Source organism: Globicephala melas, chromosome 3 (assembly GCF_963455315.2).
Source record: "Globicephala melas chromosome 3, mGloMel1.2, whole genome shotgun sequence".
Lineage (NCBI taxonomy): Eukaryota > Metazoa > Chordata > Mammalia > Artiodactyla > Delphinidae > Globicephala > Globicephala melas.
The window spans coordinates 153,961,721-153,987,265 of NC_083316.1; the positions used below are offsets into that span (position 1 = coordinate 153,961,721).

Below are 25,545 nucleotides of genomic sequence, written 5' to 3' on the forward strand. Positions count from 1 at the left end.
CTAAGGCTTGGCTTGATTCCCCTCAGCTTTGTCTGCCCTTCTCAGAGCCTGCCAAAGAGGCCCTCTGATTTCACACTCAGTCTTTTTTTTTTTTCAGCCTCTCCATGGCATGTGGGATCTTCCCGGACCAGGGCACAAACCCGTGTCCCCTGCATCGGCAGGCGGACTCTCAACCACTGCACCACCAGGGAAGCCCCTCACACTCGGTCTTAAGCTGGTGCTTAATCATCCTCAGCTTTTCATTGTCTTTCTTCAATACATTGGTGACGGGCCCTAGGAATAGTCCCCTGACACCACAGTTCTTTTAAAAATTTTATTGTGGTAAGAAGACTTAACATGAGATTTGCCTTCTTAAATTTTTAAGTGTATAATACAGTATTCTTTTTTTTTTTTGCGGTACGCGGCCCTCTCACTGTTGTGGCCTCTCCCGTTGCGGAGCACAGGCTCCGGACGTGCAGGCTCAGTGGCCACGGCTCATGGGCCCAGCCGCTCCGCGGCATGTGGGATCCTCCCAGATCGGGACACGAACCCGTGTCCCCTGCATCGGCAGGCGGACTCTCAACTACTGCGCCACCAGGGAAGCCCAATACAGTATTCTTGACTGTTGTTATAGAGCAGATCTCTAGAGCTTCTTAGTCTTGCTTCACTAAAACATTTCGCCTATTGATTAGCATCTCTACATTTCCCCTCCAACAGCCCCTGGCAGCCACCATTCCACTCTGATTCTGTGAATTTGACTATTTTCAATACCTCATCTCATGTAAATGGAATCATACAGTATTTGCCTTTCTGTGGCTTTTTTCACTTAGCAAAATGTCCTCAAAATTCATCCCTGTTGTTGCACATGGCGGAATTTCTTTTGTTAAAGGCTGAGCACATTCCATTGTATGCATGTACCGCACTTTCTTTATCCATTCACCTATGGGTGGACAATTAGATTGTTTCCACATCTTGGCTACTGTGAATAGTGCTGCAATGAACATGGTTGTGCTAATATCTGCTGATTTCTGTACTTTTGGATAAATAAATGGCCAGAACTGGTATTGCCTCATCACGTGGTAGTTCTAATGTTTTGAGGAACACTCGTACTGTTTTCCATAGCTGCTGCACTATTTTGCATTCCCACCTTCTCCACAACCTAACACTTTTTTTGGCTTTTGTTCCACAGTTCTTATAATTACTCCTTCCCTTAAACTTCTCGGAGGCGTAGGATATTGCATTCCCTTCTCCAGTATCCTATCCCGGTATCACCATGCTGAAAGCCTGTTAACTTCAGCATGCTAGTGGCTTTTCCTGCCCCATGATTACCAGTGATGGGGCTCTCATGGCCGGGCAGCTGGCAGTAAGCCAGCTCCAGCCAGCTCTGAGAGCACTCCCCACTCCTACTGTCTCAGGTTGGCTTCCCCAGAAGCAGATTTTGGTGAGTAGGCAAGGGCAGCTGGACTGGGCAGAGGGGTGTTGAACCGAAAGGCAGTCGCAACAGAGGCCTCAGATGGTCCCACTGGCACCGTGGATCTGGGTGGCCCTTTCATGCCCCAAATTGAGGAAAGGGGCTGGGCCTTTGTACCCCCATATTGGCCAGGCTCCAGATGTGGGCTGCCCCTGAGTAGGGGGCATAGCCACAGGCAAGGCAGCTCCTTTCCACTGAAGGCAATTCCCAGACTCAGCTGAGAGCTGGCAGCAGCCAACATTCCTGGCATTTGGTGGAAGGAGCCCCTCGGTCCTGAAGAGGCAGCTGGGCTCACACCTTGTCTGTAGTGGCAGGATTGGGCTCAGACAAGCCTGTTCTCTTGTTCTAGTCTTCCTATAACACTATGGCAGGGCTAAAAAGTTGGATGGATGGAGAGAGGAGCCAACAGAGGAGGCTGGATAGGTTCAACAGAAGGAACGAGAGGCAGCAGCAGAGTTTAAGCGTCTTTTACTGCACAAGCAAGTATCAAAAAGAAGAAATGGCATGGGGGGAGATATAACTAATAGAGCAGATTTGAATTTTTTTTTTTACTACTTGGGTGAAGGATTTTCTTGGGCCTCCAAGGGTAACATGACATAGTAGGAAGGACGGCAACATTTGCAGCTCTTGACTTTGAAGATGACTGTATGTGGTTGGGCTTCGCCCTGCGTTAAAGAAGTGGGTACTTAAAGTATACAACCTATCTAGAGCCTTAAAACTCAAGATGAGAGATAGTGGAGGTATCAGTAGTGATAAATCCAAAGGTAGGGCAGCAAGTACTCACCTCAGCTGCGTCAACTGGAGCTAGATCCTTCACAACTTATCAAGAATATGTATCTCCAGCTTTTTTTCTCTGTAACCTTGAAAAATTCTGCTTTCCAGATACAAAGACAAATGGAGCCTTCTACTTGGACTCCCGGCGCCGACCACCTAACAGCCCCGGAATGCATGGTGTGCCTGTCTGGCCAGGACCCGCCATGTCACTTGCAGCAGAGGACTCTTCCCACCCGGCCTCATTAGACAGGAGAGGGAATCCTGAACCCCCTCACCCCACCCTCGGGCAGCTGTTGTATTTGTTGCCATATCTGTTTTTGCAGCAGATATCTTTTCCTCGGACACCTTCCTATCTTTTTCTTGCACAGGTTACCTCTCTCAGAGTTTGCATTCCAGAACATTGATATCGAGGTGGAGCCGTGTGTTCTGTCCTTGCCATGCTGGATTTCACTTTGAGTGAGGGTCTGAAGCTATTTTTTCCAACTTCCATGAAATGGTCTGCAGGTACTGACTAGGGTCTGCAGCCCAGCTAACTGCAACCATTCAGAAGGCAAATTATCTTTGCCACATAAGCAAAGCCTATCTGAAAAGTGGCAAGTGCATCACCAGCTTTCCAGTAAGGCAAACTGATCCCATGTGCAGAAGAGCTGACCTGTTTCCAAGACATCACCTACCATTCTTTGTGCTGGTCCCGGAGTACCTGGAACTTTTAGTTGACTAGCCTTGGACCAAGTTCACAGGCAACCACCATTTTGCATCTTTCAACACCTTTACCACTTCCACGTTGCCACTTCCACACCTTCATCAGCTGACTGGCCTTAAGGTTGTCTAATTGATAAAGCTGCTAATGATGGCAGGAGCAGTCCAACCCCAGGGATGAACGTGGGACCCCATCTTACCTTCAGCATCTCCTTGGGCTGGGCTGGCAGAGGCCCCAGAGTAGCACAGGCTTGCACTGCGGATGCTGCAGTGCTGGGGTCACCTGGCAGAGGGGCAAGGGCTCACTCTCCTACTATATGCAACATATGTCCTTTGTGCTTTTAATTGAACATGTGTTGGGCATCTGCTGATTTTACTTTCTCAGCGTTCCTCCCTTCCTGTTAACAGCACCCTCTTCCTTTGGGGAATTTCCTTTCCTGTTCCATGTGGCTGTGAACTGCTCTTCCCCAGAGCTCTGGCTGGCTCCCTTCCAGTACTCGGCCTCAGTTAGGTGTCTCCTTAGAGGGGCCTATTCTGCCCACCACATCTAAAGTCTCTCAGGCCTCCCCTCCCCCACAGCAGCCTCTACCTTATGCACTGCTTTAGTTTCTTCCTGACACCATTTTGAAATCATCCGTCACATGTTACGACATCCCCTTCACATGAGACTGAAGGTCCACAGAGCAGGGACCACAGAGCTCTCCTATACTGCTGCTACTTTCCCTGCTCCTAATACAATGCCTGGACATAGTGGGTGCTCTATAAACATGAGCTGAGGGAGCTGTGCCTCAAGAAGCCTGCCTCGGTCACCACATGAGTCTGGCTTGTAACTCTCGACAGACTCGGGAAGGTGGCCGGGCAGCAGAGACTGGAACTGCCTGACCCTTGGCACTCCTGAGGCCTGGCTTGTTAAACACCTCCTCTGATTCTGGGAATTAGCTGGTAACCTAAAATACAGACTGGGGGCAGGGAATGTTCAGGGTTTTATTAGCCAGTTTTTCTGTTGGCTCCCAACAGAAGCCCAACAAAACCTGCATTCCAAGTTGCAATGTTCAAAACCTTCCTAAATATTTAAAGTAACTATATTGTATCTCATCAAGAGGAAGTACTGCAATTTACTTAACCAATCCCCTCTGACAGCTCTTTAGATTCTCCTAGTTTTCTGCAGTTATAAATAGTGCTACTAGGAACACCACTGTGCTATATAACCATTTTCTGCACTTAGAATTATTTTCAAGGATGGCTTCTCAGAATTGGAATTTCTGGGGTGGACAGACGGCACAAATATTTTAAGGCGCTTGCTACCTTTTTCAAAATTTCTTCCCACAAAAAAGTTGTACAGCAGCCTGCCTCATCACACTGCAGTCAGCACTGAGGATGACTGAGGTAATCTGACAAGCAGAATCATCTCCCTTTGGTTCTGTTTTGTACTTCCTTCACCACTCATGAGAGCGTGTCCCCCACCCCACGCCAAACAACACACACATTCTGTGCATTCTCAGCCAAGACTTCATGAGTCTTGTGTTCTTCCCTTTACTGTGCCTTATATACATGGCTATGTTAGGCTTCATTAGAGTAATTAAACCTTTCAATTCCATCACATGACAGGCTTCCTCCCTGAAGGGTGCTCTTTCCTGCCCTTCTAAGAGCTCCAGCTTCTCTAGGTCTGACCCGCTTCCAGCCTATGGCTGAGGTGAGAGGTCACTGAGAAGACTTGCCTTCCAGGTTCCCGGTGTGGCTTCTGTCATCATTTGATGCCCCTTCACAGTGTGACACTGACAAGAGTGAGTGGGTGAACATGCCAGAGCACACACTTTCTTACAATAAAAAAGAAAACGAAACAAGACCTAGAGAACTGCACTGACAGTAAATCTAAGGGTTTAAGTAAAACATCTGAACTGCTAAGGATCTAAAGTATCCCTTAAGTCCAACTTCCCTCACATTAGACGTAAGGGCATGGATGAGGTCTAGAGAGGGGAGAGACCGGTGGCCCTGGGCAATGTCAGTGCTAATTTCCTATGTATCACCAAAAAACAAACCAAACACCCCCACCACCAATGTGCATTAAGAAAGCAGCTAAATCACAAAGGAAATCAACTACCAAACAAAGCAGCTGTGTACTGGTCCACCTCCTGCCTGTGGCACAGCCATGTGAATTGAAATACATGGGCAGTTTCCATACTAGCAAAATACTTTTATTATTTTATAATGATAAAACAGGAAAGTAAAGATTTCTTTTTGGTGTATACCAGAGTTAAGGGAAGTAGAAGAATAAGGGAATTAATAGGACTTTTATGTACTTTGATGACAGTAAAAAGTTAACAATACCAACTGTTTGACATAAAACTTATAGCCCCCAAAACACATATATAAAGGATCATAGTTTTAAAATCTATAAAAGTAAAAAATATACAGTCAGAAGCTCTAACGCTTATTCCATCTTTAATATAAAATTGTAAACATTTATTTACACAAAGCAAGTGTGTATAACAAAAGTCCAAGCACCCTTTTCTTTTGAGTCATGGCTCCTGGAAGATGGGGATTTGCACTGAAGTGGAGTTGTCTCCTTCCCTGACTACCCAAAAACCAGATTCATAAATAAAGCCACAGGCAGCTCCCTGGGGGGACTCCAAGCATCACATTTTATTGCTCTGACACTGCAGCAAGTGAGAAGCCTGCTGTCTGTCTAGGTGGCCCCAGGACTAAGGCAGGGGCAGCCCTCCTCACACGGGGGAGGCAGAGGCGCGAGCGCCCAGGGATAGAGGTGAGCAGCAGCCAGAGGGAGACCAGGAGAGGAGCAAGGACCCACCACCAGCCTTCCGCCCGCTATTTTTGGTAGAAAACCCGCTGAAGTCACCCTCTTCCCCTTCAGATTGGGGAACTCACTCAGAGGGTGGAGTCTTCACTGGCTTTATGATTCATTCCCTTCTTTGAGAGTTATATTCAGTGACTGGGGAAGGCAGGGAGGGTGTTTAAAGGGGAAATGGCCCAAACACCACCCATGGTGGCAAATGGCTATTAGAGAAGAAGATCTGAGGGTCCAAGTACCCCCATGAAAGGCACTGCTGGTGCAAAATAATTACCAATGTGTGTACAACCCTTTGTCCCCTCAAAGCCACTCAAGCTGGTTGTGTGAATATTTTCCTTGGCTCAATTCTTTACATATGATACTCCTTGAATTATCCATTCTGAGGCTCCAGGGAAATAAAAATGGGGTTGTGGTTTCGCCAGAGACCACTCTGTATATACGCCACTCTTTTCAGTGTACTATTTTCTCTCCGACACCCCATTTAAAAGGGTCTCACCTTGTGCTTACCACGCTGCTTTCGTTACATCGAAGTGCTCTGTCTTCATTTCCCCCAAACAGCCCACAGGTTGTTGTGGACTCTTAGCTTAGTCAAGACCTAAAAAGTCATAGACCTTAAGAGAGAAATCCATTTGAATCTTTAGAAAGGATGTATTAGTGTTACAAAGCAATTCTCTTTAAAAAGTGCAAGTCATCTGACAAGGGAGTGGCAGAAGTAGTAAAACAAAGTGGAATTCCTTCCTCTGGCCCAGCCTGCGTCCTCCCTGCCAAACGGGGCACACCTATTTTTCTCCTTCCCACAAACCTTTGCTTTCTGGGGAAGGGATACCCAGCTCCTTACTATGCTAGGCTTCCCTAGGGAATTCTAATGACTCTTTCTTTTCCTCTCCAATCCAGTAAATCAGTGGCTTAAGGAGTTTTTCCATTTGGGCTGGAGAGAGAAAGAAGGGGAGGCAGAAAGAAAGGTTATGGGAAATGAAGACAGGGTGCAGGAAAGACATCTGTTCATAACTCGACAATGATCACCTTCCTAACACATTAAAGATGAGTTTTCGGAGAAACTGCAAAAGGAGAAACAACAAAAGAGGACACAGGAATCCCAATTGTTTCATTTCAGCATTTGGCCTGGGGGCCGCCTGGGGTCTTGCTACCAACACATGGGAGGAAGGGATTCCTCAGCCCACATCCTCCTAAATGCCAGCCTGGAAGAACAGCATTCTGGGAGAAGGAGGAGCTGCTGGAAAGACCAGATCTGTGTCACTAACTCTGCTTTCTCATGGCATCCTGTTCCTTTTTGGCACATGCAGTCACAGCCTGCACTTACGGAAATGATTTTCCAGTGAGCCTCCCTTTGCCCTGAAAGCTGACAAAGAGCAGGAATAAAAAAGGCTCTTAATCAAAAGGAAACCCTAAGTTTCCAATGCCACTTATCAATTTAAACCACCACCTACCCTAATCTGTTTTAAAACCTTAAAAAAATTTAAAATCTTTTCTATGCTACAAATTGCAAATAGTTCTGCTATAAAGTTTCAACAAAAATTTGTCCCAAAATTGGGGCAAGTGGAGAAATCTTGGATTAAGTCAACATGATAGCATAGATTTTTATAAGCCTGACATCGTGGGGTTTCACTGTTGGTTTTTTGGTCATTTGGATAGAAAACCACCTGCAGAACCCTGTCCTGCTGTCCCAAAACCAGATAACGACGCCAGCAGATGGGGTGGGGCCAGCCCAACATACCACAACTGCTGGCTGGGAGCCCTGGGCCCCACAGAGCCTGGGAGGACCAGGCCTCAGCCCCATGGCTCTAGCTCTACCTGCCCAGCTCCCTGGGCTGTGGGCTTTTGGTCCAAGGTAGTTGCTCTTTCTTGAATTTGAGAAGAAAAATATAGGCTGTATGAACACTGAAAACACCACAAATCCTCCTGTTACTGAGGCCCTAGAAGGTCGTCCAAATCATTCATCCACTCCTCCGAAGTCCTGTTCTTCAGCAGGGAGTCGATCAGGTCGGCATCTCCGGCCATGCTGGCCAGCCCGCTGCTACCTGGCTGCCCACTGTAGGCAAAGGGCAGTTCTTGGCCTGCGGTCCGCACAGGGTAGGCTTGGGTGCAGTGTAGCCCTGCCCGGCCGCCCACTGTTGGGGCGGGGCTCTGGCTGAAGGCCCCCAGCTCAGGCCCAGCTGGGCTCAGGCCCGGCAAGGCCTGCTGTGGGGCTCCCTGGGGAGGTGCTGGGGCAGGGGCACTGGTCCTCTGCTGTGTGCTCACAGGGGGCAGCATGGACCCTGCTGCAGCTGCTGAGCTCATGGGGGCCATAGGCCTGCTGGGCATCGCCTGGGAGAACTGTGGGCTGGACATTTTCAGGTGGGCCTGCTGCATGTGGAAACTGGAAGCTGCAGTGAAGGGACTTACGGAGTTGTTCCCTGGGGTTTGGCCACTCAGGTTCGGCATTCCCTGATGTTGCCATGTGGAATTCTGGCCTCCCATGGTTGCCGATACCCTTGGGACCTGTGGCTTAGTTAAACCAGAGTTCAGGGTCCCCTTATTGTGCTGTTGGGAGATACCCGAGTTCCCCAGAGAGTTCTGCCCATAGGCAGCTGAAACCGAGGTGTTCGGGCCCACACCGGTCTGCCGTGGAATGTGGGCATGTCCATTGGTGGCCTGTGGCGGGGGCTGGGCAACTCTCTGGGTCATACCAGAAGCCATGCCATAGAGGCTGCCCTGTGGCATGCTTTGCGAGCCAGTGAACTGAGCCACACCCCGGTCCTGCTGGCCTGAGCTTGAAGGGAGAGAGGAAACCGAAGTGTGTCCAGGACCCATTGGTATCAGATTCCCAGCCTGAGGGAACACTCGAGGACAGCTGGAGTTAGATGGACCCAAGTTGTTCATGCCAGGCATGGCAGAAGAGGACCCTAGAAGACAGAGAAAATTCTGTCAACTAAGCTAGCATTTCTTCACCACCACTATGGAGATACCTCCAAGACCCATGCTGCAGCTGCTATCCCACAGGCCTGAAAGGCAAAATCAGAACACCAGATACCTCATGATCAGTGGAACCTCAAAGAGAAACCTGGGGGCAAAGGTTTCCCACAGGGTGGAATGGAGGCCGGTCTGGAGCAAAAAGGAGATTAAGACAGGCACAGAGGAAGGGGCAAACTCTATGGCTAGAATGTGGGGAGAGTATCTAGAGATAAAAGGAAGAGATGGTCCCGGCCAGATTCAGAAGAGCTGCAGCCACCATAGGAGGGGACAGGGTTGCAAAGCCAAAGGGTAACTGGACTGTGACTCTGGTTTAGACCTAGCTCGGCAGGGACTGTCAGGATCACTTAGATGAGGCCCACACAGTGTGGCACTGCAGGGCGGTGAAGGGAGGAAGGAGTCTGGACTGAAATCAGAAGATATTTACTGAGCACCTGCTCTGTGGTAGGTTCTGTGCTGGGGAGACAGCACGGAATGGGACAGAGAGGTCCTGTCCTCAGGGAACTTGCTATTTGGGACTCTGTCTTAAGCAGTGGATGCATGGTGACAGCCCTGACTGAGATTTTTTTTTGTTGGTAGGTGAGCGATTGTTCAGGGGTTGGCCATAACTGAGTACACTTTGTTTCTCCTCTTCCTCTCTCCATCAGCACCTAAACTAAAAACTGAGTTGAAGACAAAAGGGAAATGCTGAAACAGTCCACTTCTCTACCACTGATAGCCCACAACAACATCAGATGGGATGAAGGCAGGAAAGCTGGCCAAGACCCAGGCTTCTGAGATGCCCACAGACTTCAACCCCTGGTCCCTGTTAGCACAAGCATAAAACCCCACTTAAGGGCTTTCCTGGTGGCGCAGTGGTTGAGGGTCCGTCTGCCGATGCAGGGGACACAGGTTCGTGCCCTGGTCCGGGAGGATCCCACATGCCACGGAGCGGCTGGGCCCGTGAGCCATGGCTGCTGAGCCTGCGTGTCCGGAGCCTGTGCTCCGCAACGGGAGAGGCCACAACAGTGAGAGGCCTGCGTACTGCAAAAACAATAACAACAAAAAAACCCACTTAAGTCTCCTCTGGAATGCACAGCTGTGGTCAACTTCTCTGGGACACTTTATAACGAGAATCACTGACCAAGAGAAGCACAGGTTTGGAAGATATTCCAAGAGCTAGGAAGGCAGGTATGGCCTAGATTTTACTGCATTTGTCAACTGAAATCTCTATTTCTGGAGCAACAGCCTGAGCAATGGCGGTCAGGTTCCCTCACATATCTGAGACAAGACAGCTGAGACCTCAGAATGCTTCCTGCCCCTTTCTGGCCAACTGTCTGCTGCTGATACTGCCACCCGTGACACCAATATGAGCAGACAAGAAGAAAGAAAAGAAGCAAAAGGCCATACAAGTGCACTAAGTCTCTCCTTATCTGGAAAATAGGAGAGGGTCATTTTTTGAACAGACACATAATGCTAGAAGCAAAGAACTCTCTTAAGAATTACAGAAGCCACTTCTTACTGATAAGACATCTTCCAACTACAGATGATTTTGCCTCAAAAGATTATACAGCCAGGGACCCAGCCAAAGCACTTAGCCAAAGTAGTCTGCCTCTGTGACTTTCTTCTCCTGACCTGTAGAGTAACCAGAACGCTAGGCTCCTTATGCAGAATGGAGTTACAGGAGCATATACATCCATTTAGCATCTATAGCATAAAACTGGGCAGACAGCAGGAACTCAGCATGAGTGGGACAGACTACCTGCTCTGTCCAGTGCCTGCCTTCCCTTGCCCCACTCCACTGCCTCAGACACTCCTCACCTGTGAACTGTCCAACCTGTTGTGGGAAGGTGCTCTGTGTTGGGTCTTGGTACTGGGGTGGCGGGCGGGTCAGATGGCGCTGAAACTGTTGCTTCTCCTAGAAAATGCCAAGAACAACAGAAAATTACAAGACCCACATAAAACAACAAAGCGATTAGAGAAAAGTAAACTGTCCAAGTTTGTTACTCAGAGGGACTCCTATGGAGATAATGCTCGTAATCTCATTTGGGGGGCTCTTAATAAACTGTAGTATGAGACAGAAGGATGGGGCAATGATTTAAAAAAAAAAAAAAGGTGATGTATCAGTTAAAAGAAAAAAGAATGGCAGACCAGGGAAATGCAAATCAAAGCCACAATAAGATAGATACCACTTCACACCTACTAGGATGGCTAGAATCAAAAAGATAGATAAGTGTGTCAAGGATGTGGAGAAACTGGCCCCCTCACACACTGCTGTGGGAACGTAAAACGGTGCAGCTGCTTTGGAAAACAGTTTGGCAGTTTCTCAAAAGGTTAAACTAAAGAGTTACCATATGACCCAACAATTCCATCCCTGGGTGTATACTCAAGAGGACTGAAAACCTATGTCCACAGAAAGGGGAAACAACCCAAACGTCTATAAACTGATGAACAGATAAATAAAATGCAGCATATTCATATAATGGAATATATTCAGCCACAGAAAGGAGTGAAGTACGGATACATCCTACAATATGGTTGAATCTTGAATGCATTTTATATGAAATGTCCAGAATAGGTAAATCTATAGAGATAAAAAGTAGATTAGTGGTGCCCTAGGCTTGGGAAGATGGGGGAACAACTTTTAATGGGTAACTAAAATAGGAGAGGGTCATTTTTTGAACAGACACATAATGCTAGAAGCAAAGAACTTTTTTAAGAAAGTTAACCCAACTGCACACCCAACTGCATGTGACACAACTATTGTCACACAAGTGTTAAAAAGTATCAATGGATCTCTATATATATGTCTTCTATAGATATAGAAGACAATCCAGGACACACTGTGTAGTAAGAAAAGCAAGTGCTAACTTTGAGGAAGTCCGGGAACACTCTGTGTTTGTTTACTGTACAAGCCCTAGCCATGAGAAGGCTTCCAGTGGGGACACATTTTAGAACATATTTGAATGTGAGTAGAAATGCAAATAATGATCATCATAGAATGGTACTTGACCATTCTCCACCCTACAAAGCCATGTGATTCTGCCAGGCTTGAGTGTCTTGACTAAATAACCTGTTTCTTTTAGGTAATGTTCTAAAAGTGGCTGTGGTGATGGTTTGTATAACTCTATGAATAAACTAAAAACTATCTGAATAATACACTTTAAATGGGTGGATTGTATGTCATGTGAATTACATCCCAATAAAGCTGTTATTTAAAAAATGGCAGAATTGAGGCAGTAATGTGGGCTTTAAAGTCATCCTCAATCAACTTTATTCTCTGGGTAGCTAGTTCTCTTATGTCTTAAGGATGTAATTTAAAGTCCTGAGAACTCCTGTAACCTTGGTACCTGAACACTACATTTGGTGACCAAGTGGGTGAACTGCAGGACTGGGAGCGGGCTTGTCAGTCCTGATTCTTGAACCCCAGGACCTCAGGGATGTCTTCATTTCCCCGCTTTATGTTCTCCCTTATAGCAATCTCTACCTTTACAAAAAAGCTGGATCCCACAGCAAACTGGTGGACCAAGTGAGCTCAGTGCTTTGGTAGCTGCTGACAAGGGACATGGAAAAATGTTCCTAACACATACAGTTTTAGCCACAGATTCGGCCTTCATTAATCCCCACTAAGTGACATAAAGCTGCTCTGACACAGGCTACCACTGTCTGAGAAACGTCACACTCCTGTTTCAAGGATACTCTAATACCGGGCATATAAATAATCACAAATCCACATACATACACACTGGAGCTTGTAGCCACTGCAGTGACTTGGGAGGCAGGAAAACATGGGCAGGGATGGTGGGGTTTTCTTCCACCTTTCCCTTTACCTGTTCTGCCAGAAGGTGCTGTTGCCTTTGCAAAAACTGCTGTTGTTGCAAATGCTTTTGTTGCTGCTCCCTCTGTTTCTGTTGGTCCAAAAGCAACTGATGCTGCTTCATTACAGCTGCCTGCTGCTGGTTACTGAGAAAGGAGGTGCTACTGTGAGTGCTGGCTACGGACACGGCAGGTGGCTGAGTCCCCACACTGGCAGCCTGGGTTGGTACAGGGACGCTGGGAGGGTTCTGGTCCTGTCAACACAGAAAAGGGGGTCTCAAGTCAGGTGGGACACACTGAAGACTATAAGCCCTGATCAGAGAAGATGAGCTGCATCCAGTGAAAACCTGGCTCAAGGCTCTCTCTTGAAGCCTCTTCTTCCCTGCAGGCGACTCCAGTGAAACCACCCTCCAGGGCGGGGCTGGAGACCAATAGCACTAACACCTGAGTATCCAGGCATGGCAATGAACAGTCACTAGCTGCATGTTAGGTTTGTTTCCTATGATTCACCAGTGGCAAAGGTGTGATTTTACATTTAAGCTCGTATATTTGTATACATAGTTCCAGTGGCAACTGTAGCTTATAAATGCTCCCTTACTGGAATGCATGGGTGTGGATAGGCCCCCAGAGGAGGAACTTCTGAGGGGCTCTGGTCGATGGAGATGCTACATTCTGAGTGTGCAAACCTTGGGCCCCTGGTGGCTGGGCTGTCCCTGAACCTCCTGAAATTATATGGTTTGTCCACATGTGTACAGCATTTTCCTGGGAAGAGACTGCTTGACTTTTGTCAGATACTCATGCTCAAAAAATACTGAGTACCAATGAGAATTTTAATGGATAGTCTCTATTAATACCTGGACCTAAAGTGAGAGTCATGTCAAAGGTTACCACAATATTACCCCAACATCATTACTTACCTTTAAAAGAAAAGGAAAAATTTTAACTCATACAGGAAAAAGGCAAAAAGCAATTATCATTTGAACAAATTCAACTTTTTGAACTTTTACCCAGTCCTTATTTATTTGTTTGTATGTATGTATGTATGTATGTATGTATTTGGCTGCACTGGGTCTTAGTTGGGGCATGCGGGATCTAGTTCCCTGACCAGAGATCGAACCTGGGCCCCCTGCATTGGGAGTGTGGAGTCTTAACCACTGGACCACCAGGGAAGTCCCTCATTTGTATATTTAATCTTTTTACAAGATTCTAATCTTAGAGTAGACAGATTCTGAAATAATCTCCTCACTCCAATCACCAGAAGCTTATGGACTACAAGAGTGCCTTGTGAGGTGCAAAGTACTACTGAAATGGCAGACATCACTGTGCCGCTCTTTCTTTAGGATGCTCTCAGTGGCTGAAATAATTAGAAGTATGAATGTTTACACATGCATTCTTCTGCTGACAGATGCTTAGACTGCTTCCAGTTTTTGGCTATTAGAAATAATCATGCAATTAGTATCTTGTATGTAACTTTCTTCCTTTTTTTGGATTATTTCTTGCCGGGGTATATAATATGTCAATGCTTACGAACATTTTTATGGCTTATGAAAAATACGAAAAGTCAAATTACTTTCCAAAAGCATTGTGCCCATTTACATACCCTCACTACTATCTGAACATGTCAATTTCCTCATGGTATTACTAGCATTTTTTTTAATTTTTAAAATTTTAGAGTGTGCTACAAATAGACTGCAGGCTTACAGTAGTGAAAGAAAGGAGGCAATGCAATACACCCAACTGCATGTGACACAACTATTGTCACACAAGTGTTAAAAAGTATCAATGGATCTCTCTATATATGTCTTTTATAGATATAGAAGACAATCCAGGACACACTGTGTAGTAAGAAAAGCAAGTGCTAACTTTGAGGAAGTCCGGGAACACTCTGTGTTTGTTTACTGTACAAGCCCTAGCCATGAGAAGGCTTCCAGTGGGGACACATTTTAGAACATATTTGAATGTGAGTAGAAATGCAAATAATGATCATCATAGAATGGTACTTGACCATTCTCCACCCTACAAAGCCATGTGATTCTGCCAGGCTTGAGTGTCTTGACTAAATAACCTGTTAGGAAGCAGCACTCACCTAAATGTTATAAGCTTACTAAAACTTATGGTATTTTGAACACACATGTTTGAAAAGTGGTATAAAAAAAAAAGCAGAGCCTCTAAGGACATTAAATGTGATCTTGCCACAAATAACTTAAGTTGTATGGCATGAAAGAGACACTAGACCAAGTGCAGGGGATTCCTCAAATGAGTATACAGTTAAAACCAAGTTACACTAGGGAATTTTACCCTATTTTTGTTTATTAAGAATCAATCCTCGTTTGCTTGGTCAATTTTCACTCCCAAGGGAGTCAAAGGACGAAAGTACCAGCTCCCTCCCTCCCTTTGTTCCACAACTACCTGGGACCTGGTAACCACACTAGGATGGATGTGGATGCAGAGTAACAGAGTAAAGCCCCGTGCTCACCTGGCTAGGTGGAACCAGTGATCGGAAGGGCAAATTTCCTGGCTTTGGTTTCATTAGAAATAAGGAGTTCTGCTCGTTGTTCAGATGAGACAGCTGCTGGGGAAGATAAGCCATCAGGGCCGGCTTGCTCTGGCCAGCCCCAGGGCCGCCTTGCCCACAGTCTGCTTTGTAGTGAGAAAGGGGTTTGGTGTTGCCGTAGTCCAGCACGGATCCTTGGTTAGCCACGGGATTCTGATTCAAGTTACTTGGTGGCTGGTGACTCAGCAGGTTCACATGGCTGGGCTGGAGGTAGGGGCCTCCTGGCCGAGGGGAGCTCTTGTTCACACTGGGTATCATGAGCAGTTTGGAGCTAGTGAAGTCTTGCTTGTAACCGGGAGGGCTGGCAGGTTTTTCCATGGAGTAAGGGACATTTAAGGGACTGTGGGAGGGGCCTGTCTGCTGCCACGTGGACATCTGGCCTGAAGCTGGTGCTGGGGCAGCCTGCTGTGGGTTCTGGAGCATCTGCTCACGCTTCTGCTTGGCAGCGATCTGCTGGAGTTGGTGGGCAGAGGACAGCTCTGAGCTCCCGCCTGGGCCCTGGCTAGGCAACACCACACTGGAGAGGGCTCTTTGTGCATTCTGGGCTTGGGCTGATGCTGACATCAGGTTGGGACTGGGATTGTCCACCCCAGGCTGACCAGAGGTGTGGAACAGGGGCTGAGAGCCCCCTAGGCTGGGTGAATCTGTGCTCACAGGGCCAGATGAAGGCCCCATAAAGGTCTGTCCTGCAGACCCAGCCCTCACTTGTGGAGAGCCTAACTGTTCTTGTTCAAAGGCTGCTGGAGAGAATTCTGTTTTAATATTAATGTCCTGTGCCAAGGGGGTCTGTGTGGCAGAACCAGAAGACTCTGGATCCTTCTTCTCTTCAAAGTCCTCATTAAATAGATCCTTCATGTCTTCATCAGGCACTGACCTGTTCAGCTCCTCGATGAGCTCCTTCCACTCCTGCTCATTAAGGTTGAGGTCAGGCATGAGGTTGCTTTGAGATATGGAGCCTCCGGCCCCTGTGATCATGCAAGGCAGGTCGTCCACGGGCTCCTGCTTCAGTTCTTTATTCAGGCTCAGGGGAAATGACTCACTGGGGTTGCTGCCTCCATTCAAGTGGAGGCTCGAGTCTGCCAGACACTTCTTGTTGATGGAGTCCAGCCCCAGTGAATGCTTCCCGCTGGCCTGTAGGGCCTCTGTGCCAGGCTTGTCAGGCTGACCAAGGGGGGAGGCTGGAGGCAGGCCATTGGAAGAGACGGCAACTCCCAGAGGGGCCTCCCGGCGGGTCTTCTTATGCCCAGGAAAGAAGTCTCCATAGCCATTCTGTTGATCACCATTCTGAGGGGATGTGGCACTATCGAGATTCCTCTTCACTGTATCATGGAGATGCTGAAAAACAAGAAAAAGAGTGACTTATATATACACCACGTATGAGTCCCGTCTGCTTCTCATGGTGACTTAAACCAGGGGCCTGTATCCCTGCAGTGCTCTCCTGCCGATTTTGCTTGCCCAGTTTACAACTCTCACTTCTGGGAACACACCCCCATTCCCCCTCCAGGGTTGTCTCTGCCTCTTCCTCTCTTGTGGCCTTGCCTGAGTGAAGACTAGCTCAGCTGTGGGAAAGTAATCCGGCTGCAGTCAATGTGTCAGTCCCTGGACTCTTGCAGCTCTTTTTGCAGGACACAAGCCTGATGCAGCCCACAGTCGTCTAATCTGAGGGTGTGACTGAGAATGGAGCTAATGAGAAAGAGCCAAAGGATACATATACATTCTTGAGGACATCATTTGCATCCCGGATCTAGGTTATACACGAGACCAGCCATCCCCCTGGACTTTTCACTTACGGGAACCAATAAATTCCTCCTTGTGTTTAAGCTGGTTTAACTTGGATTTCTGTTGCCTTCAGCTAAAGGAGACTGGGCTAGTATAGGCTCTTTTTCAGGCCTTGTTGGGGGCTGATCACAAGCTCCAGGCCTCCATCTTGGTGCACAGGCATTTTCATGCCCTTCCTCATCTTTCTAGGTGCCCTTGCCCGGCTCCACCCCTTGTCTCCAGGCTAGGCTGCTTCCTCATATGCCTTACAGGCCTCTGCCTTTTGGCTTCTGTCCCAATCTGCTCCCCACCAACCATGAGCATCTTCTAATCCCCTGCACCCAGTCACCAGCCCTCCCAAACCCTGCCACTTCTTAACAAGACCATTAATTTGAACACAGTCATGTCTGTCTGGCAGTTACTTACTTCCCCATGTTCTCCTCAACTGGATTTGTTCAACTAACCTTATCAAGAGTCTACCGTGTGTCAGGGACAAGTGCTGTGGGGATATCAAGACAAATGAGGTGGTCCCTGCTCTTCATGGGCTTCCAATCTTCTAGGATATGGGACATACATGGACATGGCTACAGAATAAGACAAACACCATACGCAAGCCGTAGAGCAATAAGCACCCTGAGAGTTCAAGGGCAGGAGTTTCATGGAGAGAACATGACAGGGAAGAGAAGAGGTGGTATCTTTCCGTTATTTCCCAGCCTCGTTTTCAGCTACCAGGACACAACTCTTCCACTAACAGAGGCACCTGCACTCAGCCTCTATACATGTCTGCTCCTTTCCTATGTTTACTTCTGTTACATTTTTGTCCTTTATCCCCCACTCTCAATTCCAACCTCCCCACCAACTACTGGCCCTAAGCATTTATACTGTGCTATTTACAACATTCCAATTAACACCTTTCAGTATTAAAGATAAGCAGATTTCAGAGGAATCAGACAGTAGCACAGGACACTCTGTGCTGCTTTCTTCTGCTGCAGAGAAGGGCCACAATGACCCACCACATCCACCCCAGGAGGCTGAGCACAGAAGTACGTGACCCCCTGGGCGGGGGGTGGAGGGAAGGAGGGGGCCAAGGGCACCAGCTCTCAGCAGCAAACTACCTGTAGACACAAATGTGTAATGAGCAAGAAAACAAGGAGGGCAATTTTATCAGTCCCTGAGTTCCAATTTTAATGTTCCATTCCCTCTCCTTCAAGATTTTCTTATTTCTTAACTGTTAAAGCTGACTGCACAGTGTTCTATAAATCCTGGCTAAGTATTTCTTTAAATGCATATCTGGGTACTTAAGTTAGCTCAGAAAAGGTTAGGAATGCTCAATAAATGGAACTGTAGGGCAAAAGTATAAGCAAAACATGATCCTAGGACTCAACTCAAGAACACAGCCCCTACGTATAGAGAGAACATATCTCAAGATAATAAATTTATGACAAACCCACAGCCAATATTCTGTGGTGAAAAGCTGAAAGCCTTCCTGCTAAATTCTGGAACAAGACAAGGATGCTCACTCTCACCTCTTCTATTCAACACAGTACTGGAAGTCCTAGCCACAGAAATCAGACAAGAAAAAGAAATAAAAGGTATTCAAATTGCAAGAGAAAAGGTAAAATTGTCATTATATGCAGATGATATGATACCATACATAGAAAACCCTAAATGCTCCACACAAAAACTACTACAACTGATAAACGAATTCAGCAAGGTAGCAGGATACAAGATTAACATACAGCAATCAGTTGCATTTCTTTACATCAACAATGAAATATCAGAAAAGGAATGTAAAAAAAAAAAACAAAACAATACCTTTTAAAATTGCACCCCCAACAATAAAATACTTAGGAATAAACCTGACCAAGGAGGTGAAAGACATACACTGAGAACTATAAAACATTAATAAAGGAAACTGAAGATGATTCAAAGAAATGGAAAGATATCCCATGCTCTTGGATTGGAAGACTTAATACGTTAAAATGGCCATACTACCCAAAGCAATCGACAGATTTAATGCAATCCCTATCAAATTACCCATGACATTTTCCACAGAACTAGAATAATCTTTTTTAAAACATTTTTTAAAAGATTTATTTATTTAATTTATTTTTGGCTTGAGTTGGGTCTTGGTTGCGGCACGTGGGATCTTCATTGCAGCACATGGACTCTTCGTTGCAGCATGTGGGCTTCTATCTAGTTGTGGCATGTGGGTTTTCTCTTCTCTAGTTGTGGCACGCGGGTTCCAGGGCGTGTGGGCTCTGTAGTTTGCAGCACGCAGGCTCTCTAGTTGAGGCGTGTGAGCTCAGTAGTTGTGGCACATGGGCTTAGTTGCCCCACAGCATCAAACCCATGTCCCCTGCATTGTAAGGCAGATGCTTTACCACTGGACCACCAGGGAAGTCCCTAGAACAGATAATCTTAAAATTCATATGGAACCATAAAAGACCCAGAATTGTCAAAGCAACCCTGAGGAAAAAGAACAAAGCTGGAGGCATAACCCTTCCAGACTTCAGACAATACTACAAAGCTATAGTAATCAAAACAGTGTGGTATTGGCACAAAAACAGACATACGGATCAATGGAACAGAGGGTCCAGAAATAAACCTACACACCTACAATCAATTAATCTTCAACAAAGGAGGTAAGAATATACAATGGGAAAAAGACAGCCTCTTCAGCAACTGATGTGGGGAAAGTTGGACAGCTGCATGTATATCAATGAAGTTAGAACACACCCTCTCACCATACACAAAAGTAAACTCAAAATGGCTTAAAGACTTAAATGTAAGACATGACACCATAAAAATCCTAGAAGAGATCGTAGGCAAAACATTCTCTGACATGAATCATACCAATGTTTTCTTAGGTCAGTCTCCCAAGGTAACAGAAATATAAACCAAACCAAACAAAAAACCCAAACAGGACCTAATGAAACTTACAAGCTTTTGCACAACAAAGGAAACAATCGACAAAATGAAAAGACAACCTAAGGAATCGGAGAAAATATTTGCAAACGATGAGACTGACAAGGGCTTAATTTCCAAAATATACAGACAGCTCATACAACTCGACAAAAAATGGGCAGAAGGGCTTCCCTGGTGGTGCAGTGTGGTTGGGAGTCCGCCTGCCGATGCGGGGGACGCGGGTTCATGCCCCGGTCCAGGAGGATCCCGCATGCCGTGGAGTGGCTGGGCCCGTGGGCCGTGGCCACTGAGCCTGCGCGTCCGGAGCCTGTGCTCCGCAACGGGAGAGGCCACAACAGTGAGAGGCCCGCGTACCGCAAAAAAAAAAAAAAAAGGGCAGAAGACCTAAATGGACATTTCTCCAAAGAAGACATACAGATGGCCAACAGGCATATGAAAAGATGCTCAACATGGCTAATTATCAGACAAATGCAAATCAAAACTACAATGAGGTATCTATCACCTTACACCGGTCAGAATGGCCATCATCAAAAAATCTACAAATAATAAATGCTGGAGGGCTTCCCTGGTGGTGCAGTGGCTGGGAATCCACCTGCCAATGCAGGGGACATGGGTTCGAGCCCTGGTCCGGGAAGATCCCACATGCTGTGGAGCAATTAAGCCTGTGCACAACTACTGAACCTGCACTCTAGAGCCCGCGAGCCACAACTACTGAGCCCACACGCCACAACTACTGAAGCCCCTGTGCCTAGAGCCCATGCTCTGAAACAAAGAGAGGCCACCGCAATAAGAGGCTCATGCACCGCAATGAAGAGCAGCCCCCACTCGCCGCAACTAGAGAAAGCCTGCGTGCAGCAACTTAGACCCAACGCAGCCAAAAATAAATAAATTTATCAAAAAAAAACACAACACCCTTTAAAAAATAAAATAAATGTTGGAGAGGGTGTGGAGAAAAGGGAACCCGCCTATACTGTTGGTGGGGATGTCAGTGCAGCCACTGTAGAAAACAGTATGGAGGTTCCTCAAGAAACTAAAAATAGAATTACCATATGATCCAGCAATCCCACTCCTGGGTATATACCCAGACAAAACTATAATTCAAAAAGATACATGCACCACTATGTTCACAGCAGCACTATTCACAACAGCCAAGACCTGCAAACAACCTAAATGTCCACTGACAGATGAATGGATAAAGAAGATGTGGTACATATATACAGTGGAATACTACTCAGCCATAGAAAAGAAGGAAATAATGCCATTAGCAGCAACATGGATGCAACTAGAGATTATCATACTAAGTAACGTAAGCCAGAAAGAGAAAGACAAATACCATGATATATCACTTATATGTGGAATCTAAAATATGACACAAATGAACTTATCTATGAAATAAATAGAATCACGGACATAGAGAACAGACTGGTGGTTGCCAGCGGAGAGGGGTTGGAGTGGGAGGTTGGGGTTAGCAGATGTAAGTTTTTATATACAGAACGGATAAGCAAGTTCCTACTGTATAGCGCAGAGAACTATATTTACTATCTTATGATAAACCATAATGGAAAATATAAAAAAAGAATGTATATATATATATGTATAACTGAATCACTTTGCTGTACAGCAGTAATTAACACAACATTGTAAATCAACTACACCTCAATTAAAAAAAAAATACTGGGACTTCCCCGGTGGTCCAATGGCTAAGACACCATGCTCCCAATGCAGGGGGCCCAGGATGGATTCCTGGTCAGGGAACTAGATCCCACATGCCACAACTAAGAGTTCACGTGCCACAACTAAAGATCCCGCTTGCCGCAACAAAGATCCCGTGTGCTGCAACTAAGACCTGGCACAGCCAAATAAATAAATAAATATTAAAACAAAACAAAGAACACAGCCCCTACAACACAAGGACATGTGTGCTTTACTTTCATGTAGGTTTTTCTGCTTCCTGCTGCCACCTAGGGGTGAGAGGGGGAAAGGAACCATAATCCTAAAATGGACCCTTTATAAGATCTTTTGTTTTAAAAGTTTCCTTCTGGGAAGGTAAATTCATACCCATTTAGTCCGTCAGAAGGAAATAAAAATGAGTTGCTAATTTTAGGGGGGGTTATTCTATTATTTCTTTTTGTTTTTTTGAAAATCATTTGTTCCTCAGTGTCAGGTTTGGGCTCTCTGTAAACCTGGGAGCTCAGTTTTCTACTTTCCTAAGGGGGAAGATGGACACCTAAGAGGTCAACGCACCTGATGAGTCAGCTGATTTTCCCAGATTAGAAACAGAATCCTTCTTTGCCATAACAGTTATAAAAGCTACCACGTCCTCTTTCAATATCCACATGCAAACAGCTGCAGACAAGTTCCAAAGTAACAACTTAATTTTGCAATACCGATTGCTTTTAGCCAAAGGAAACGCCAGGTCATTTTCTCAACTGTGCACAAAATTTAACTGGAATGATGTAGGTGGGCTTGGGAAGTGTGGAATACGGTGGCTCTGGCAGATTTTTGAGTCTTGAGCATTTGCCGGAGTGCCTGATATGTGCAGGGCACTGCAGAGGAAGACAAAGATGAGTAAACCATGGAACCTGATCTCCAGGAATTTATAACAGATGGGAAAATGGTCTGAATTGATTATAAATTATTTAAGAACAAGCACAGTAAGAGCTATAAAGCATACAAGACTGGCTGTCCTTGTGCTTGCCCTCGGTGTATCTGGTACTTCTGGGTACTCAGCTCAGAGGTTTCTGTTGTAACTACCTAATGGTCTCCTGATGCACAGGGTTTCAGGAGGATTCAGTTCTGGGATAATGTGATCTGGTGCTCATTTCCTCCACAAGGGGGTTTTGTTGAAGAATACTTCATGCTTGATGGTAAACTGGAGGCCTTGCATGCTCACCCAGTCAGTCCTGACTCCTACCCTAGCCTCCTAACCCATCATCTTCTACTCTGCGAGAGGGGCCCCAGGATATCAACGGTGAGTCAAGCTGGAGTTGCCACACCTTATGGACACCAAATCAGTATACTGTACCCACACACCCACTAGATCTCACTTAGTGAGGAGAGTCCCTCACCTAGTCTCTACTTCCACCACCCACCAATGAAATTCCAGTGTGCTTTGTGGTAAAACTTCCCCAAATGAGAGTTCTCCCACTCTGAATTAACAAACAGATGTGGCTGTTTAAGACAGGGGTGGCTCTCTCATCAATGTGCCTTATGCACTGACATGTAGATGAAAGTATAGGTTGACAGGGACTTCCCTGGCGGTCCAGTTGTTGGGACTCTGCGCTTCCACTGCAAGGGGGCGCAGGTTCAATCCCTGGTCAGGGAACTAAGATCCCGCATGCTGTGTGGCACGGCCAAAAGAAGAAGGGAAAAAAAAAAAGTATAGGTTGACAATACAGAGGTTCCTCAAAAAACTAAAAATAGAGTTGTCATATGTTCCAGCAATCCCACTCCTGGGCATATATCCAAACAATAATATAATTCAAAAAGACAGAGACTTCCCTGGTGGTGCAGTGGTTAAGAATCCGCCTGCCAATGCAGGGGACACAGGTTCGAGCCCTGGTCCAGAAAGATCCCACATGCCGCAGAGCAATTAAGCCCATGAGCCACAACTACTGAGCCGGTGCTCTAGAGCCCGTGAGCCATAACTACTGAAGTCCATGTGCCCTAGAGCCCATGCTCTGCAACAAGAGAAGCCACTGCAATGAGAAGCCCACGTACCGCAACAAAGAGTAGCCCCCGCTTACTGCAACTAAAGAAAGCCTGCGCACAGCAACGAAGACCCAACGCAGCCAAAAATAAATAAAAAATAAATTTCTAAAAAAAAAAAAAAGAAGGAAATAATGCCATTTGCAGCAACATGGATGCAACTAGAGATTATCATACTAAGTAAAGTACTTCAGAAAGAGAAAGACAAATACCATATGATATCACTTATATGTGGAATCTAAAATATGACACAAATGAACCTATCTACAAAACAGAAACAGATTCACAGACATAGAGAACAGACTTGTGGTTGCCAAGGTGGGTGGGGGGTCGGGAAGGGATGCATTGGAAGTTTGGGGTTAGCAGATGCAAACTATTATATATAGAATGGATAAACAACAAGGCCCTACTGTATAGCACAGGGAACTACATTCAATATCCTATGATAAACCATAGTGGAAAAGAATTTTTTTTTTTTTTTTTTTTTTGCCGCAGCACACGGCATGCAGAACTTCTCCGACCAGGGATTGAACCTGTGCCCCTGCATTGGAAGTATGGAGTCTTAATCACTGGACCACCAGGGAAGTCCAAAAAGGATTTTATAAAAAAATGTAATATATATGTATAACTGAATCACTGCTGTAAAGCAGAAATTAACACAACATTGTAAATCAACTAAACTTCAAAAAAACAGAGTATAGGTTGAAACATATAAAATCATTTAACTTTTTAAGGTAATATTGGTAATTTCAACCTAATACCATGCTCACCTTTCTTTCCCCCATGAGCTCTTCTAGTACCCTGTATATACAGTGAGGACACTCAGGAACCCCGACTGTTGTTGGAAAAGATCCTCTAAAGGTAAAGTGGATCTATTTTCATGCAACATTAAAGGTTTCAATGATCTGAGGAAAAATCAGTGAGGTCCAAATGCTACAAGGACAAGTCATTACTTCCTTAGTGTGCCTTGAGGACCACTCAGCACCTGCACTTACTATTCCCCACTGATTCAGAATCTCACTCAATCTTCAAAGGTACCCTGAAGATGAGTATCACTGTTTCTGTTTTACGGCAGATTGAAGTCAGATTACATGAGGTTTCCTAAAGTTTGAGCATTCAGAGGTCTTGGGAAGGATCTGCAGCAGATCCCCACAGCCCTGCCCCTCCCCTGGTCAGTCTGAGATCGGGCCCAAATTAATCCCAACTCCACCTGTGAAGCTAAAAGAGTTTGGTAAAAAACAAGCAGCAGGGAGTGAGTCAAGAGTTTCAAACTGTAAGGAGAACCTCCCTGAGACCAAGCACAAAGAGCCCTGTTAAGACGTTACCAGAAAAATGGGCTGTGCTGAAAAATATCTCACACACCAAGGCTACAAAAGATTCTTTGTAAAATATTTAAAGAAAAAAATGTTACAGAACCTTCTATAATTTGCTACTAAAGATTCCCACTCTTAAGACATTATGTCTTAATAGTTTGGTATCATCACTGATTAGAAGCACACTGAGTACTAAGGAGATCTGTAAGCACCACTCCTTGCCACTAAATCTGCCTACAAGGACATACTGAAAATGCCAAGTTTTGAGAAATGTATTTTCCAGAAAACTTTATAGTTTTGTGCCTAGACATTTTTATCATCACCTTAAAAAATTTTTTTATTTTGAAAGAATTATAGATTCATAGGAAGTTGCAAAGAGTACAGAGGGTCCTGTGTACCCTTCACCCAGTTTCCCTCAACAGTTGTATTTTACCTAATTATAGCAAAATATCAACCAGGAAGAAGATATGGGTAGAATGTGGATGTACAGTTCTATGTCATTTTAGCAAATGACTATCACCTTTAAAAAAAATTTTTATTTTATATTGAAGCATAGCTGATTAACAATGTTGTGCTAGTTTCAGGTGTACAGCAAAGTGATTCCGTTATACATATACATGTATCTATTCTTTTTAAAATTCTTTTCCCGGTTAGACTATCACCTTTTTTGATAAGAAAACTTTTAAAAAGCTCTTTTATAAAAAGCTATTTAAGAAAGCAGGACTATGTATTTAACACAATGTAATCTCTTCCTGCAGTGGTTATAAAGCAGAAAGTTAAAACTCAC

At 45.6% G+C, this 25,545-nt stretch overlaps 1 protein-coding gene across 2 annotated transcripts in view; it reads right to left on the reverse strand.

The window, feature by feature from the left end:
• Positions 1–5,102: 5,102 nt before the first annotated feature.
• MAML1 (mastermind like transcriptional coactivator 1) overlaps positions 5,103–25,545 on the reverse strand; it is a 46,537-nt gene continuing 26,094 nt past the window's right edge. The window contains exons 2-5 of one of the 2 annotated variants that reach the window (XM_030844760.2): positions 14,974–16,386; positions 12,512–12,751; positions 10,503–10,599; positions 5,103–8,635 (exon numbers count right to left, since the gene is read on the reverse strand). In XM_030844760.2, coding sequence (XP_030700620.1) covers positions 7,656–8,635; positions 10,503–10,599; positions 12,512–12,751; positions 14,974–16,386 — 2,730 coding nt within the window. In that variant the 3' untranslated portion in view covers positions 5,103–7,655. Of the gene's footprint in view, positions 9,726–10,502; positions 10,600–12,511; positions 12,752–14,973; positions 16,387–25,545 lie in introns of both variants that reach the window. The other variant, XM_060296727.1, reaches the window with a different exon arrangement.